Raw genomic sequence first — 19388 nt, forward strand, 5'->3', positions numbered from 1 at the left:
AACCAAATTTAAATTGACAGTCTACACGGTAACTGGTGTGTAATCTTCAAAAGCAATAAGTTTATAAAGTCCAAACAAGGACTGTGAAACTGTTCTAGATGGAAGACAACTACAGAGGTAGAGGCCACCAAAGGCAACCCATGAATCATTTTGTTACAAAAGACATTATGGGAACAATTAAGAAAAGTTGAAATAAACCTGAGGATTAGATGGAGTGATGCACAAATAATGATACCCCGATTCCACAAATGTGTTGGTTTATGTAGGAAAATGTCTTGTCTAAAGGAAATACATAGCAAAGACTTAAAGTGTGGGGCTATGAGGTCATCAAGTTACTCTCAATGGTTTTGGGGAAAAAAATTGTTACTTTGTACTATACTTACAAACTTTCTGTAAATGTGAAATTGTTTCGATATTTTAAAAATAAAAATGGCAGCTGTTAAGTGTATGCCCAAGCTATTCTAAACTATTTTGTAATGGCACTGAGCCATACCTGTTACAATCACAAGACACGGAAATTTACTCTAGACACACAAAAATAGCACTGTGCTTTCTCAACAGTGCATAGTTCACGGACAAATTATTATCTGAAGACACAGGTCTCTTTAGTATCCATCAACTAAGTGGCCATCCTATTCTTGGTTTGGGGACCTCAATGGTCTACCCCTCGCTACCAATGTAACTTGTTTGTTTTGTTTTGTTTGAGACTGGGTCCTGCTCTGTCCACTACACTGGAGTGCAGTGGCAAGATCACAGCTTACTCCAACCTCAACCTCTTGGGCTAAAACAAACCTCTTGTCTCAGCCTCCCCAGTAGCCAGGACCACAGGTGTGTGTCACCGCTCCTGGCTACTTTTTTCATTTGTTGTGGAGATGGGGTCTTGCTATGTTGTCTAAGCTAGTCTCAAATTGCTGGGATCAAGTAATCCTACAGTCTTAGCCTTTCAAATGCTGGGATTATAGGTGTTAGCCACTTTGGCTAGTGCCTTGTAACTTTATTTCTCTTAGTTCATCAGCATGAAAGTTCTGACTAAGGATGCCAAACTTGATTATCAAAAAATAAAAATCCAATCAAATAAAGTTTCTTTCTTCAAGCAAATAGGATGTCCATGAAACTGAAGACTGAATTAGGATAAATGTATAACCCTGAATACCCCAGAATCACTGAGGATCAATTCTCTTCAAAGTAGGAGGAAGACAAGATCACATCACCTGGGGAATTGCTGAGTTTCAGGGAAGACGTGGAGGAAGGGAGGATGAGGCTGGAGACAAAGCTAGCTCTGCTGCGAACTCATCAAGGCCAGGGAGTCCTCAACAACCTGCTGGATCATAAAGGGGCCCTGTGGACACTGACAGAGCATGGTGGTTGGAGGTTTCCAATCTTGGATTTCAATGGAGCTATCGAGTGTCTCAGTAATAATGCATCAATCAAAGCTACATGCACACTCAACAAGAGGGGCCTCTTGCTCTGGGCCCCAGAAGTGAAGACCCCTCACCTGGCTCTCCTCCAGTCTTTCCCACAGAAAGACTGTGCTAATATAGAGCCAATTTTCTTCTACATCACACCCTGGTACTTGGGGCCCTGAAATTACAAATTCAAATGCTCTAACCCTCACTTCCAGGGAGTTGGCCCTTTGGGCTCATTCTCCTGAGAGTAGCCATGCAGTAGGCGTTCCCCCTCAGGCACAAAGTGACGCCAGGTTTCTGCTGCTGGGAAGCAGGATGGCATGTGAATGTGTGGGAACTGTCTGTATATGTGTTCAGGAGACCTTGTGTGGTGTAAGAAAACCAAGAGATGAGGGAATGGCAGTAAAGTCCCAGTTGCAACCCTAAAGCATGACCTGCTATCCCCACACTGCCAGTTGCTGGTGAAGAACCTTGAGGAGGAACAAATTTCTAACTTCAGACTTGGGCTTCCAGATATTCAACCTGTAGCCAAAAGAGATTAGAATGGGCTAGATTTACACTCCTCCCTGGATTAACTAAAACACAGCACAAAATACATGAAACAATTGTTTTCAAGAAATTGGACATTAGAAATTAAGGATGTTGAGCCCAGAAGGTTTTAAACGAAAGGGGATGAAATTTGGATTGATCCGTCTGAGACCCTGAGGAGAGTTTCCAGAGCATTGTGCAGGAAAAGAAAATCCATGAGGTACCTGGGAGTGTCCCTGAATAGAGGAAAAGGAATTGGTGGTCCAGAAAGACAGAGAAACAGAGGAGGGAGTTCAGAGAGAGCCCAAGCTATCCCTGGATACTTCCCTCAGTATTCCTCAGAGCACTGATGAGTACATGCATGTGGAGACCCTACCTAAGGGTGCAGAAAGACTGACTGAAGGATTACAGGCAGATTCCTCGGTCTCCTCTTTTCTTGTCATGAAACACTGCAGCTGACTGAGAACCTGGTGGCTCCTCTGAGCTTATTTGTCATGCACTTTTGATGACATGAAGGTTATTCATGTTGGCCTTCTCTAGTAGGTTCACCTGGAAAGCATTATATATAGCAGGAAAAAAGGAGGCAACAATGTCCTCAGTGTAGAGTGGCCGTTAGTATTGGTTACAAATGTCAACTGCACTAAGCATAAAGGGATTCATTATGGGATATTAAATAGCTCAAAAATTGTTGGGAAGCCTTAAGAACAGGCCCCAGGCAGAGCGTCTGGAACAGTATCAAAAACTGCACTGCTGATTCAGTCTGCGGAGGAGCCCTTACTGCCTGAGATCCCATATTCAGACTGCCTCCTGCAGAGAAGACAGCTGTTCCTCACTACTGCCCACAGAAGAACAGCATCCCTGCCAGCAGCTACCAGAGATCTGACCCCTTAGCCTGCAGCTCTCCTTGTGTTGATAATATCCCTAAATTCAGTCTCTTTTGGATTCATCGTTTTTCACAGATGCATGTCTTTTTGTATCTCCATTCACCCTTGTGGCTTGACATCACCAATACACACTTTCCCACACTTGAATTCCTTTTTCACACACTAAGAGCAATGTGTCAATACCTGACATATTGCAAACATTGTCTTTACAAGTAACAGCAGAATCACTTCTATCTAAAGAATGGGGACATCCAAGACTGAACCAGGAAGAAGTTGAATCCCTGAATAAACCAATAACAAGTTCTGAAATCAAGGCAGTAATAAATAGCCTGTCAACCAAAAAAGGCCCAGGACCAGATGGATTTACAGTTCATTTCTATCAGAGGTACAAACAGGAGCTGGTATCACTCCTTCTGAAACAATGAGGAACAACTGAAAAGGAGAGACTCCTGTATAACTTATTTTAAGAGACCAGAATCATCCTGATACCAAAACCTGGCAGATACCAAAAAAAAAAAAAAAAAAAAAAAAAAAAAAACAAACCAGAAAATCAAAAACAAAAAAAAACCCACCTTAGGTCAATATCCCTAATGAAAATTGAAGGAAATTCCTCAATAAAATACTGCCAAACCATATCCAGCCGCACATCAAAAAGCTTATCCACCACGATCAAGTAGACTTTATCCCCAGATGCAAGGCTGGTTCAACATACACATAATTCATCTAATAAAGAGAACTAGAGACAAAACCCACGTGATTATCTCAATAGATGGAGAAAAGGTCTTTGATAACATTCAACATCACTTCATTTCAATAAACTAGGTATTGAAGAAATATACCTCAAAATAATAAGAGCCACTTATGACAGACTCACAGTCAATATCATCCTGAATGGGCAAATGCTGGAAGCATTCCTCTTGAAAACCGCTACAAGATAAGGATACCTTCTCTCACCACTCTTATTCAACACAATGTTGGAAGTTCTGGCCAGGGCAATCAGGGAAGAGAAAGAAATAAAGTATATTCAAATAGGAAGAGAGAAATTCAAATTATCTTTGTTTGTAGATGACATGATTCTACATCTAGAAAATGACATTGACTCAGCCCAAAAGCTTCTTAAGCTTATAAGCAACTTCAACAAAGTCTCTGAATACAAAATCAATGTGCACAATTGACAAGCATTCTATACACCAACAACAGACAAATAGGGAGCCAAATTATGAATGAGCTCCGATTCACAATTGCCACAAAGAGAATAAAATACCTAGGATAACAGCTAACAAGGAAAGTGAAAGACCTCTTCAAGGAAAGTTACAAACCACTGTTCAAGAAAATCAGAGAGGACACAAACAGACAGCAAAACATTCCATGCTCATGGATAGGAAGAATCAATATCGCAAAACTGGCCATACTCCCCAAAGCAATTTATAGAATCTACTCTATCCCCAATAAACTACAATGACATTCATCACAGAATTAGAAAAGGCAGTTTTAAAATTCATATAGAACCAAAGAAGAGGCTGTGTAGCCAGGACAATCCTAAGCAAAAAGAACAAAACTGGAGGCATCACATTACACAACTTCACACTATGCTACAAGGCTACACTAACCAAAACAACATGATATTGGTACAAAAATAGACACATAGACCACTGGAGCAGAATAGGGAGTTCAGAAATAAACCACAAATATACAACCATCTGATCTTCAACAAACCTGACCAAAAAAAAAAAAAAAAAAAAAAAAAGCAAGCAATGCGGGAAGTACTCCCTATTTAATAAATGGTGCTGGGAGGATAGGCTAGCCGTACGCAGAAAATTGAAACTGGACCCCTTCCTTATGCCTTATACAAAAATGAACTCAAGATGGCTTACAGACTTAAATGAAAAACCCCAAACTATAAAAACCCTAGAAGAAAATCCAGGCAATAACATTTAGGACATAGACACAGGCAGAAATTTTATGACAAAGATGCCTACAGCATTTGCAACAAAAGCAAAAATTGGCAAATGCGATCTAATTAAACTAAAGAGCCTCTGCACAGCAAAATAAACTATCTTCAGAGTCAACAGACAACCTACAGAATGGGAGAAAGTTTTTGCAATTTATTCATCTGACAAAGTTATAATATCCAGAATTTACAAGAAATTTAAACAAATTTACAAAAATAAAAATTAAAAAGCCCATTAAAAGGTGGGCAAAGGACATGAACAGGCACTTCTCAAAAGAAGACATACATGCGGCCAACAAACATGAAAAAAGCTCAGCATCAATTATCATCAGCAAAATGCAAATCAAGATCACAATGAGATGCCATATCGCTCTAGTCAGAATGGTGATTATGAAAAAATCAAGAAACAACAGATGCTGTCAAGGTTGGAGGGAAATAGAAGCACTTCTACACTGGTGGTGGGAGTGTAAATTACTTCAACCATTCTGGAAGACAGTGTGGCAATTCCTCAAAGATTTAGAACTGGAAATACCATTTGACCCAGCAATCCATTACTGGGTATATACCCAAAGGAATATAAATGATTCTACTATAAAGATACATGCATGTGTGTGTTCATTGCAGCACTATCCACAATAGCAAAGACATGGAATCAACCCAAATGCCCATCAATGATAGAATGGATAAATAAAATGTTGTACATATACACCATGGAATACTATGCAACCATAAAAAGGAATGAGATCATGTCCCTTGCAGGACATGGTTGAAACTAGAAACCATTATCCTCCGAAAACTAACACAAGAACAGAAAACCAGACACTACATGTTCTCACTTAGAGGGAGAACTGAACAGTGAGCACACATGAACACAGGGAGGGGAACAACACACACTAGGGCCTATCAGGGGAGGGCGGGTAGGGGAAGAGCACCAGGAAAAATAGTTAATGGATGCTGGGCTTAATACCTAGGTGATGGGTTGATAGGTGCAGCAAATCACCATAGCACTTTTTTACCTATGTAACAAACCTGCACATCCTGCACAGGTATTCTGGAATATAGAATAAAATGAAATAAAATGAAATAAAATAAAATAATATAAAATAAAAGGCAAAATCCAAAATCCTTCAGTGCAGAATCCAACATTCCTCATGGGTCACAAGTTTAAGCTAAGGTCTAAATTACCAAGGAGACCAGACAACAACACTTCATAAAACTTTAAAGAAAATAGTGACTGTAAAAAAATTTTTCACCAAAATGTATGCACGCCTCACATGATGTTTTGATATCTGTTTCATTAAAATTCCTCCATCCTTTGCGTACTGTCTGTAAGATAGGGTCTAGAAGGGCTAAACTACATTTAGCTCTACATTTCCTTGGTACTGTGATAATTTTGTATACGTGCTTGTACCGTGTGTGCATATGTGTATATACAGACATATGTGGTCATACAACTTTGTTAAAACATAACTATCTGTTTATATAAGTTTATGCAGAAAGCAATATCTAAATATATGTTAAAATATATATCATATATAAAAAGATATATACACAATGCACACATATATGTATAAACATATGTTTTATTCTTGGAATGTCAGTCTAATGATTTTCAACAATGTGTAGTGTATATGTGAAGCTCCATTCTGATTATTCGGTTGAGAATTGCTGCATATGTGTAACATCAACACTAACTATTCCTGTTAGATGTTTCCATAAATGAGTTAAGTTGTATTTTGTTTATTCAAATTTATTTAAGTATTATTTCTTCTATGTTTTATATTTCCTTAAGATTTTCTAAGGATTCATATTTATGCAGTCTATTTTCATAAAATGTATCTGTATATATGGATGTTTAATCATGTATTAGTTTTCAACAACAATGGTTTGTAAAAAGTCACTCAAAATGCAGAGGCTTATAATACTAGTATTTATTTTCATGTTTACAGATGTTCATATCAACAATAATTTAGCTGATCTAGGCAGAGCTCAGCTGGGTAGTTTTGCTGTAGGTCGCTGAGCTTATCTCTAATATATGGGTTTTTTTTTATTGGGGTCAAGACTGAAAGAGCAGGACAATTAACAACATCCTGAGGTCAAGCTACATAAGCTTTAAGTCCCAACAGCTCCAACACAAGTACACAAAATGTGGGTTTCTTCTTTTGCTTTAGCAATTACTCAAGGTTCTAAAACATTTTCTCCGATTAAGTTTCAAGGTATGTGATCATGCCACTGACAAATAATTATGTTTTTCAACCTTCAGCATTAAAAAAGCAAATTTAATCTTAAATTAACTAAAATAATATCAATCATATTGTGTGAAAAATAAAATTGGATGTGTTTTCAACATGTGACTTTAATCGGATTTTCTTAAATTGACATGTTGGATAAACCAACAAAAATTTCTTAGCTGAAGTAAACATTCCCGAAAACATAGCTTCCTTTTTTTTTTTTTTTTTTTTTTTTTTTTTTTTTTTGAGACGGAGTCTTGCTCTGCCGCCCAGGCTGGAGTGCAGTGGAGTGCAGATCTCAGCTCACTGCAAGCTCCACCTCCCGGGTTTACGCCATTCTCTTGCCTCAGCCTCCCGAGTAGCTGGGACTACAGGCGCCCGCCTCGTCGCCCGGCTAGTTTTTTGTATTTTTCAGTAGAGCCAGGGTTTCACCTTATTAGCCAGGATGGTCTCGATCTCCTGACCTCGTGATCCGCCCGTCTCGGTCTCCCAAAGTGCTGGGATTACAGGCTTGAGCCACCACGCCCGGCCAAACATAGCTTCTTAAACCTTCAATAGATCATCTGTTATCTTATTAAAATACGGATTCCCATTCAGTTGATCTAAGGTGGTTTTGCTATTTTGAATTGGTAACATGCTTTTAGTGTTGCTACCGGGTTCTGGACAAATGATGAGTAACAAGGTTTTTATATTAAACAAAAAGAATACGAATGTTATATCTGTGTGTATACACACACACACGTATATATATGCAAGCACATATAAACAAATGAACACATACATATGTATGAACATATTTTATTTATGGAATGTGAACTTAATGATTTTCAATAAATCAATATTATACATATAAAATCCCCCTCTGGTTACCTATCTATACGCATTCACACACAGAGATACACACATATATAAACACAAACACCCACACATACATATTTTATATATAATATGAATATATTTTATATATGATATATAATGTATATAAAATATGTATATATAATATATGAATATTATATTATATATAATATACTATTATACATTATATACATCTATTATATATGTTTATATCATGTTTTCTTTTTTTTCCCTCAACTTTTAGTTTAAGGTCCAGGATACATGTTCAGGTGTGTGCCGTGGTGGTTTGCTGCACAGATCATCCCGTCACCTCAGTATTAAGCCCAGCATCCATTAGCTATTCTTCCTGATACGCTACCTCTCTTCCTTCCCTGTGTCCATGTGTTCTCATTGTTCGGCTCCCACTTATATGTGAGAACATGCAGTGTTTGGTTTTCTGTTGCTGCCTTAGTTTGCTGAAGATAATGGCTTCCAGCTCCCTCCATGTCTTTGCAAAGGACATGATCTATCATTGTTGGGCATTTGGGTTGATTCCATGTCTTTGCTATTGTGGATAGTGCTGCAATGAACATACACATGCATGTATCTTTATAGTAGAATCATTTATTTTCCTTTGGGTATATACCCAGTAATGGATTGCTGGGTCAAATGGTATTTCCAGTCCTAAATCTTTGAGGAATTGCCACAGTGTCTTCCAGAATGGTTGAGCTAATTTATATTCCCACTAACAGTGTAGAAGTTTTCCTACTTCTCTATAACCTTGCCAGTATCTGTTGTTTTTTGATTTTTTTTTTTTTTAATCTGAGAAGGGATATCGTTCTGTCACCCAGGCTGGAGTGCAGTGGCACGATCTCAGCTCACTGCAGCCTCTGCCTTCCAGGTTCAAGCAATTCTTGTGCCTCAGTCCCTCAAGGAACTGGGATTTCAGGCATCCACCACCACCTCTGGCTAATTTTTGCATTTTGAGTAGAGATGAGGTTTCACCATATTGGCCAGGCTAGTCTTGAACTCCTGACCTCAAATGATCCACTTATCTCAGCTTCCCAAAGTGCTGGGATTACAGGTGTGAGTCACCATGCCTAGGTTATTGTTTTCTGACTTTTTATAATCGCCATTCTCACTGATGTGAGGTGGTATCTCATTGTGTTTTTGGTTTGCATTTCTCCAATGATTAGTAATGGTGAGCTTTTTTTCATATGATTATTGGCATCATGTATGTCTTTTTTTAAAGAAGTGTCTATTCATGTCCTTTGCCACCCTTTTAATGGTTTTTTTTTTTTTTTTTTTTTGCTCTAAATTTGTTTAAGTTCCTTTGAGACTCTGGATATTAGACCTTTGTCAGAAGAATAAATTGCAAACATTTTCTCTCATTCTTAATGTTGTCTGTTCACTCTGATGATAGTTTCTTCTGCTGTGCAGAGGCTCTTTGGTTTAAGTAGATTGCATTTGTCAATTTTTGCTTTAGTTTAATTTGTCAATTTTTGCTTTTAGTTTAATTTTGTCTTTTGTCATTTGTCAATTTTTGCTTTTAGTTTAATTAGATCACATTTGTCAAATTTTTTTGTTGCAAATGCTTTGGGCATTCTCGTCATGAAATCTCTACCCATGTCTATATCCTAAATGGTATTGCCTAGATTTTCTTCTAGGGTTTTTATAGTTTGGGGTTTTACATTTAAGTCTGTAATCCATATTGAGTTCATTTTTGTATAAGGTGTAAGGAAGGGATTCGGTTTCCATTTTCTGCATATGGCTAGCCAGTTCTCCCAGCATTATCTATTAAATAGGGAGTACTTTCCCCATTGCTTGTATTCGTCAGGGTTGTTGAAGATCAGATGGTTGTAGGTCTCCAGCATTATTTCTTAGTGCTCTATTCTGTTTTCTGTGTCTCTTTTTGTACCAGCACTATGCTGTTTTGATTAATGTAGCCACGTAGTTCTATTTATCATATGACTAAATATCATTTTCTTGCTATGATTTGAAACTTACTCATAGTATATGGAAGTACATCCAAGTGTATTCTGAGGCCATTACTTCACTGACAAAATCCTGAGAGTTGGGATATGTGACCACACTAGGATGTCACCTGTCACTTCCCCATCATCACTATCATTCTGGAAGCACATTTGCCAGAAACCGTTTTCTTTCTCTGGTTTTTGGTAGAGTTGCCCAGTGAGGGGCTCGCCCTGAGATTGAGAAGTAAGAAGGGGAAGATTCAATACTATTCATCAACACCTGCTGCAAGACATTTGGACAGAGGTGAGGACTGCAGAAGCAACTGGTGAAGTCCTCCAGGCAGCTGAGAGCATCAACACTCCCACCCATGGGCCTCTCAGAAACATCTAAAGACGACATGATTGGCAATTGTACCTTCTCTGTCAGATGCATTCTGGATTCTGGAAGAGAATTCCTCTTTTCTAGTATTTGCGTCTTGGACTACTGTACCCGCAAGCCTTTAAAAAGCTGTAGTTTTGATTCTCACACCTTGTGTTTAAAAAAAAAAAAAAAAAAACCTACTTGGAATACCTAGAGTGGCTCACTTTTGCTGTATGAATTCCAACTGATGCCACAACTCAGACTCCTCAGGTATAATCCTTTCTTCTCAATGAAGTCAGGAGAAGCATTGTCCTGTCTGTGCTACTGGGGATTAGGACAAGGAAAGACAGCTATGAGTAAGTGGGCCTTCATGGCTCTTTTACAAAAACTCTCCAGTGACCTTCAAAGTGTGACTCTGATTTGAGAAACACTCTCAGCAGGTGGAGGCACCAGAAGGGGCATCTGGGACCACTGAGCCTCACACATCTGCTCTCCTGGGTGATTTATGTTATGACTTGTAACACTGTGGGAGGGAAATTATCATAGTGTTGACAGTAATATGTTGCAATATCTTCAGGCTGCAGGCTGCTGATGGTGAGAGTGAAATCTGTCCCAGATCCACTGCCACTGAACCAAGAGGGAATCCCACTTTGCAAACTGGAAGCAGCATAGATCAGGAGCTTAGGAGTTTCCCCCAGTTTCTGCTGATACCAGGCTAAATAATTGCTAATGCCCTGACTCGCCCGGCAAGCGATGGTAACTCTGTCTCCTACAGATGCAGAGAGGGAGGATGGAGACTGGGTCATCTGGATGTCACATCTGGCACCTGAGGTTGGAAACATAAAAACAAATATTTACACTATTAATCATATTATAGGGAGGTTCCCATGAAGAGCCAGTCAGTACTGAACACACTGGCTGAGTAAATTCCTGCTGTTCTCCTTCCTTACCTGGGAGCCAGAGCAGCAGGAGCCCCAGGAGCTGAGTGGGGACCCTCATGTCCATGCTGTGTCCTGACTGGGACTGACTCCTGCACAGGGTGTGACTAGCCTATTAAGACGTCTTCAGGGCAGGGGGGCTGTGTTCTGGGAACATGCAAATCAGCAGGGGATGGGGCAGGCTGGGCCCAGCTGCATGGCTGGCAGATCTCAGTAACTTAGCACAGGGGTAGTGTCCCCAGCATCCCAGGTCAGACCAGGGCAGCACAGATTTGTCTGTAAATAAGTGTTTCTTCCTGGGGGCTCTTTTGTTACAAAAAACTTTTCTGAGTTAATTGTCAAAATTTGAAATATTCCTGAGGACTAGATGGAGAAATATATTTTATTCGTGCATGGAGATTATTTTTAAAAAATACAATATGCACTCAAATGGAAGAAAGCACTTTGTGATGTACTTACAACACTTCTGTTAGCATGAAAGTATTCTCTTTTTGGAATGGAAATTAAATAGAAAATGTATCTGGATTGCAATCCCTGTCTACACGCTATCCTTTCCCTTTCATTGTACTGCTGCTGACTTCCAATGGCCATCTACACCCCTCACTGCTCTTTCTGAAGCTGGAGAAGGCAGCTCTGCCTGCATGCATAGCAGACCACAGGGGCTCAAATGAGCCTCTCTTTGGACAATGTTATGATTTTCCTGTGTCCCTCAAAACCCATCTGTTGTTAAGTTCATCTCAATGCAATGGAATTGGGAGGTGGGGCCTAATGGGAAGGGTTTAAGTCATGAGGTCTCTGCCCTCATGAATGGATAAATGCCACTCTAAACAGGGCTTGTGCTATGGATAGAACTGCAGTCCACTCACTCAGTTCAGTGAGATGAGATATTCACACCGAGTTTGCAGCAGGAGAAAGGAAGTGATTGTTTGTCTATAGGACATCAGGTAAAGAGAATCTGGCAACTAAGACTCAAATCCTGGCCTCACTGATGGCTTGCAAGTAAGGGTTTTATAAGGTAGGAGTAAATTTCAGGAAAGTAGAAGTTACAGGTAAAATTGAAAATTAATACATGGAGGTCACATATTGGTTTTGGCCTGAAAGGGCAGGACATCTTGAAGCAGGGGCTTACAGATGAAGGGTAGATTACAAGATTTCTAAATTTGCAATTGGTTAAGGAAGAAAAGCTTTGTTTAAAAATTTGGGTTCAGCAGAAGAGAACATTAGCTCAGGTTTATGGATATGACTTTTACCAGGCCCCTCTGTAAGATATTTAGAACAAAGCACCATGGTCAGAGCTCAGTCCCCAGTTCCCCCTTTTGTGAGGTCTATGTGCTGGCCTATACATTTGGAGGGGGTCTTGTTTTCTCAAAAACACCTCAGAGACATATATTACAATGTCATCTTCAGTTTCAATAGGGGAACCCCCCATCCTGTGCGTCTAACTTATTTGGCTATTGTTTTAGGCTATTACTTCCTTGCTTATCATGTTACTTACTTACTTCTTAAGGCTAGGTAGGTGCTTGAAATTTCCTTTGAAGAGACTCAGGATTTTCTATTCTTTCCGTTCTTGGCATGTTGGGGTTGCAGGTTCCTGAGAGTGAGTCCCTGCTCTTTCCCACTTGTGGGAGTAGACTTTCTCTCTCTCTCTTTTCTTCTCTTCTATCATGTAGGCCATGGACTTCCTTCCTTCTGGAGGACTCAGGATTCATAATGCCATCTTGAAAGCAGATAAACTGAACCTTAATCTGACAGTACCTTGATCTTACACTTCCCATCCTCCAGAAGTATGAGAGAATAATTGTCTGCTCTTTATCAATTACAGTTTCAGGCATTCTGTTATACAAAGACACAACAGACTAACCAAGGAAACCATCAACAGATGAGAACAGGAGTACGAGTATACACACCCGAGCTCTCTCCTCTTAAATGGAATAGCCCAGAGGCATTGTCCCCATGCTTCCACATGGGATGGAGCTTCAGTCATCCTAAGAGTTAGGTGGCTTTTGGGGGAGACTTTTTACACCCATCCTCTATTTCCTGCTACACTTTCCTCCTCCCCTCCCAGTGTAAATAGGCTGCCTGCACACAGTTCCTTCTTGTTGGTGCACCCAGTTTAAGGTGGAACAAATCCCTATTCTTGGAAGAAGGTATCTCTGCTCTAAATTCTTATCACTTTTCCTTTCTTGGTGCACAAGAATATCCAGTAAGCCCTTAATTTCCCTTCACCAACTATCTTGGATTTGATTTATGCAGTCGATTTCTTCTGACTCACAAAACAAAAGGAGCCTTTAAAAACATCTACACACAGCCAGGAGCAGTGGCTCACACCTGTAATCTCAGCATTTTGAGAGGCTTAGATGGGCAGATTGCTTGAGCCCAGAAGTTCGAGACCAGCCATGGCAACATGGTGGCAAAACTCCATCTCTACGAAAAACACAAAATTTAGCCAGGCTTGGTGGCATGTTCCTGCAGTTCCATTTATCAGGAAGCTGAGGTGGGAAGATTGCTTGAGCCCAGGAGGTTGAGGCTGCAGTGAGCCGTGATTGTGTCAGTGCATTCTAGCCTGGTCCACAGAGTGACATCCTGCCTTAAGAAACAAAACAATACAAAAAATTCCGCAATGCTATATACCATGAATTCCACACTGGAGGCAGTGGAATAAATAGGTCAGAGGGTTCCCAAGTTTCAATTTTTTTCCAGCTCTCTTGCCTCATCAATCGGCCTCATGACTTTTTTATTTTACTTTGAGAACAGTTGTGGAAAATCACAAGTGTTGTTAAAACAATAAATATTACACATTTCAAAGACATTCATGTCCTCATGTCTGAAACCTATGAATGTTACCTTGTATGTTCAAAGAAATTTAGCAAATGTGATTAGATTAAGGCTTTTGAGGACAGGAGAGGATCCTGGATTATCTGGGAGAGACAGCAGAATCACAAGATCCTATAATAGGGAGGGAGGAGGGTAACAGCGAGAGAGCAGCTGGGACTATGGAGAGGGATGCATGAGTAATGGGGGATGAGGCTATAGAACAGACAATATTGGGGCATCTTGATGAGGAAAAGCAGAAAATCAGATTCTCTTCCTTAGGAACCTCCAGAAGGAATGGAGCCCTACTGACTCCTTAATTTTAGCTCAGCGAGACTTCTGACCTTTAGAGCTATAGGATAATAGATTTGTGTTGTATCAATCCAGTATTGTTATGGTAATTTGTTTCATCAGCAACAGAAAACGAATGCAAGAGGAAGAGATGGCTTCAATCTTTCTGAGTGCATGGCTGTCCTCTGTTCTCCAAAATATTTCCACCTTGCTATCATCTGCTGTCAATTTTGACAAGAGTTGGAGAACACTATATTATAAGGGGAGGTAGCATCAGAATTCTTCTAAGATAGAGAATTTCTTGGGTCAAATCCCTTGATTAGCTCTTGTACAATATGTGTATCTGAGAACCTAGGGGTCAGCTCTCACAGCAGATGAGAAAGGCCAGGTTGTTTGTTTTCATGTTTGGAGGGCAAATTAAATTTGCATGACACAATCTGAGAGGGAAGAATTGAGTCAGAGAGACTGGAAGAGAAAGAGGTATTTTGGAGGTCGAGGGAATCAAGATGTGTCCCAGCTCTGAAATCTAAAATAAAGTCATTTGCAGTTTGTGGAGGCTCAGAGAGACTTGTGCTTTGATTAGAAAACTGCAAATAAAGCTAATTTAAGATTAAGGTGAGCACAGCGTGAGTCAGAGGCCACAGGGGGCTGTGGATTCCACACTGTCCTTATGGTTTCTTCTCCCTTCTTACAGGCTGTGGGCTCTTTTGTGAGATGAAAGTGGTCACATGGAAGGAACACACTAAGGTCAGATATATGTAGATTCAAATCCCAGCCCAGCCCACGCTGACCATGTGACTGTGCAAAGCAACCATGAGCTCTGATAATTGTTTTTTTCAGCTGTGCAATGCAGCCCGGTGAACACCATGGAGTGTCCTGAGCGTTGAACCAAATAATTCACTTTGAAATGTGTGTGTGTGTGTGTATAATACATATATATGTGTGTGTGTATATATATGTGTGTGTGTATATATATATATATATATATATATATCTCCAGTCCCTTTTTTTATTTTATGCACTCTTGAGTATCATAGCATAAAGAGGCTGTGCAATATGTTAGTAGCCAGATGTGATTTAAAATCAAATTTTTCAATAGTTATTCTAAATCAAACAAGTGCCTGACTGTAGGCAGTGGGGCTCATTGTGTGTTATTTTCACCATAAAATCTCCCACCAACATTTATGTGTAGCATTTGAAAGATAAGATTACAGTTGACTATAACATCTTTAGTCTGCGTTTTCCCAGAGCCCATTTGGTTAGTATTCACTCTTGGGTTCCTAAGGCTATGGCCACAGGTCTGAGTTTTAAGTCCTTTCTTCCCACGCTAGAGCCTTTCCTAAGACTTGGTCTGGCCTCCTCCATGCTGGAAATCCAGACCCACCTTCCACTTACCCTCCTCAGAATCCAGAACTAACACTCTGGAAGCCTTTCTTTGTAAATCTTCCAAATGCAACCTCTGTCAGGAACCCTGCATACAGGGTAAAAGTGTAAGAGACCAAAGCCATGGGGCAGGGCCTGGGATCCTAGGCCAGCTCTCCTCAGTTCTGTCCTCACTGATACCAAGTGGCGGGGACCCTGCTAGGCAAAGGAGGGAGGGTCATCAAATGTCTCCAGAGTATTTACTCAGCCAGATTCTGTTATAGTTAGAAGGAAAAGAAGCATATGCTAAATAAATAAAAGTAAATTATTTGTACCTGTATATATGTATTTGTAACATACTTTATAAATTAAATATATATCTATGATATTTCAGATATAAGTTGTATTAATACATTTGTATATACTGTGCATACATAATAAATATAATATGCCATTTCATGTAAATAAATATAATATTAATTGTTGTTATAAGGTATGGTTTTAAACTTTGATAAGTTGAGCTTGAACATGAAAAACCAGCAATGGTGCCCCACCCCATGATCCCTTCCCCACTACAGATCCCAAAGGTGAGGAGGCTCAGGACCCCCCTCATTTCCTTGCTGGGTCAAACACTGACTCATAGATGGCTTTGGATGCTGAGGGATCCAATGGGAGTCTGGGGAACAAGAGGCAGCAGGTGTGAAGGAGGTAGGGAGTGGGCCTCGGCTCCCGGTAGAGAGATGTTTTGTGCCCAGAGCTTACCATGGACTTTTCCTCCCCTGGGCCCCTGGTGGACAGAGCAGCACATGTGGTTCATAGAATTAGGTCATGTGTGGCTTATAAGACAGGATTACAGGGGTGATCACAGGACAAAAGCACCCCATGGCTCGTTAGCAGCCTCCCCTCTGACTGGAGCCATATGGGATCTCTCTGCCCAGCTTCTATGGCTCACCCAGCTGCTGAGACTCTGTTCAGAATGGGTCATTTCTCCCCCATACACAAACTTCTGAATACTTGTAATTTTATTGTCTGTTATCCAAGCACCACAATTTGTTGACCATGATCTTTCCAAAAGGATTCATGGAGTGAAGTAAGAACTAAGGTGTCAATACTGTGCCAGGATGTGAGAGAAACAAGGATCGCATTCCTGAAGACAAGGGCAGCCCATGTGTGAGGTGAAGATGAATTGGCCTCATAAATTCAGAGCAGGATGTGGGAGAAAACACACTGACATTCTCCACTCCGTGATGCTCACCAGATGCACTGGAAGTTCCCATACAGAAGGTGGGAAGCGGGTGGAAAGAGAAGAGAGTTTGTGGTTTCAGAGCTGCCTCCCATTCTGCTCCACTGAGAAAGCCCCAGACCTTCATCAGCACCCCAGGCAGAGGAGCAGCTGGGGTGAGATTTGTGCACCAGTAATGACAGGAGGAGGGGGCACATGCCCCTGAAGGCAGTTTGGATGCTGATAGCCAGAGTGACCAGGGCAGGCATGGTCTCCAGGGGGCATCAGGAGCTCAGAACCAGGCCTCAGTTCTGCTGGAGCTGGATTAGGATGCTATTCATACCCTGGTCAGGCCCGCTGGTGACCCTCTCACCTGGGACGCAAGGATAGGGGCTGGAGACAGGGTCCACACAATGTTGCCACTGGCATCTGTGTGGGGAACAAACATGAACATTCCCAAATATTAATACCAAAGAAGTAGTTCATTCAGTTTGATTAAATTTCAATCAGGAAGCAAAACAGGTTGAAAACAAGTAAACCTTTCTACTTAATGCAAACAAACTGAGGATGAAGCTGGAGTCCTCCCTCCTCACCAGAGGGTCAGAACAGCAGCAGGAAGAGAAGCAAAGCTGGGCCTCATGTCCAGGAGGGCCTCCTGAGGCTGATCTTGCTCAGAGTGGCTGAGGAGGGTGGATGAGTCTGCAGGGATTTTGACACCAAAATTGATGTGGCTGAATGGCTTAAACCACAGAAATTTATTTCTAACATTTTAGGAGCCTGGAAAGTCAAAGATCAAGGTCCAGAAAGGTTTTCTTTCTGATGAGGACTCTCTCTCTCTCTCTTTTTTTTTTTTTTATCATTATTATACTTTAAGTTCTAGGGTACATGTGCATAACGTGCAGGTTTGTTACATATGTATACTTGTGCCATGTTGGTGTGCTGCACACATCAACTCGTCAACACCCATCATTTATATAAGGTATAACTCCCAATGCAATCCCTCCACCCTCCCCCCTCCCATGATAGGCCCCGGTGTGTGATGTTCCCCTTCCCGAGTCCAAGTGATCTCATTGTTCAGTTCCCACCTATGAGTAGGACATGCGGTATTTGGTTTTCTGTTCTTGTGATAGTTCGCTAAGAATGATGGTTTCCAGCTGCATCCATGTCCCTACAAAGGACACAAACTCATTCTTTTTTATGGCTGCATAGTATTCCATGGTGTATATGTGCCACATTTTCTTAATCCAGTCTGTCACAGATGGACATTTGGGTTGATTCCAAGTCTTTGCTATTGTGAATAGTGCTGCAATAAACGTACGTGTGCATGTGTCTTTATAGCAGCATGATTTATAATCCTTTGGGTATATACCCAGTAGTGGGATGGCTGGGTCACATGGTACATCTAGTTCTAGATCCTCGAGGAATTGCCATACTGTTTTCCATAATGGTTGAACTGGTTTACAATCCCACCAACAGTGTAAAAGTGTTCCTATTTCTCCACATCCTCTCCAACAACTGTTGTTTCCTGACTTCTTAATGATTGCCATTCTAACTGGTGTGAGATGGTATCTCATTGTGGTTTTGATTTGCATTTCTCTGATGGCGAGTGATGATGAGCATTTTTTCATGTGTCTGTTGGCTGTATGAATATCTTCTTTTGAGAAATGTCTCTTCATATCCTTTCCCCACTTTTTGATGGGGTTGTTTGTTTTTTTCTCGTATATTTGTTTGAGTTCTTTGTAGATTCTGGATATTAGCCCTTTGTCAGATGAGTAGGTTGCAAAAATTTTCTCCCATTCTGTAGGTTGCCTGTTCACTCTGATGGTAGTTTCTTTTGCTGTGCAAAAGCTCTTTAGTTTAATTATACCCCATTTGTCAATTTTGGCTTTTGCTGCCGTTGCTTTTGGTGTTTTAGACATGAAGTCCTTGCCCATGCCTATGTCCTGAATGGTACTACCTAGGATTTTCATCTAGGGTTTTTATGGTATTAGGTCTAACATTTAAGTCTCTAATCCATCTTGAATTAATCTTCATATAAGGAGTAAGGAAAGGATCCAGTTTCAGCTTTCTACTTATGGCTAGCCAGTTGTCCCAGCACCACTTATTAAATAGGGAATCCTTTCCCCATTTCTTGTTTCTCTCAGGTTTGTCAAAGATCAGATGGCTGTAGATGTGCGGTATTATTTCTGAGGACTCTGTTCTGTTCCATTGGTCTATATCTCTGTTTTGGTACCAGTACCATGCTGTTTTGGTTACTGTAGCCTTGTAGTATAGTTTGAAGTCAGGTAGCGTGACGCCTCCAGCTTTGTCCTTTTGACTTAGGATTGTCTTGGCAATGCTGGGCTCTTTTTTGGTTGCATATGAACTTTAAAGCAGTTTTTTCCAATTCTGTGAAGAAACTCATTGGTAGCTTGATGGGGATGGCATTGAGTCTAGAAATAACCTTGGGGAGTATGGCCATTTTCACGATATTGATTCTTCCTATCCATGAGCATGGTATGTTCTTCCATTTGTTTGTGTCCTCTTTGATTTCACTGAGCAGTGGTTTGTAGTTCTCCTTGAAGAGGTCCTTTACATCCCTTGTAAGCTGGATTCC

The 19388-nt window shown here is 40.6% G+C and overlaps 1 protein-coding gene and 1 gene segment (V, D, J or C); both read right to left on the minus strand.

Moving 5' to 3' along the window:
- Positions 1-19388, minus strand: part of LOC104681473 — a 195738-nt gene that overhangs the window by 31367 nt on the left and 144983 nt on the right. The window lies entirely within an intron of this gene.
- Positions 10491-11227, minus strand: LOC115894313. The segment is given in 2 exon segments: positions 10491-10994; positions 11119-11227. Coding segments are annotated over 2 exon segments (378 nt in total).

This window comes from Rhinopithecus roxellana, chromosome 17 (assembly GCF_007565055.1).
Source record: "Rhinopithecus roxellana isolate Shanxi Qingling chromosome 17, ASM756505v1, whole genome shotgun sequence".
In the NCBI taxonomy this organism is placed as follows: Eukaryota; Metazoa; Chordata; class Mammalia; order Primates; family Cercopithecidae; genus Rhinopithecus; species Rhinopithecus roxellana.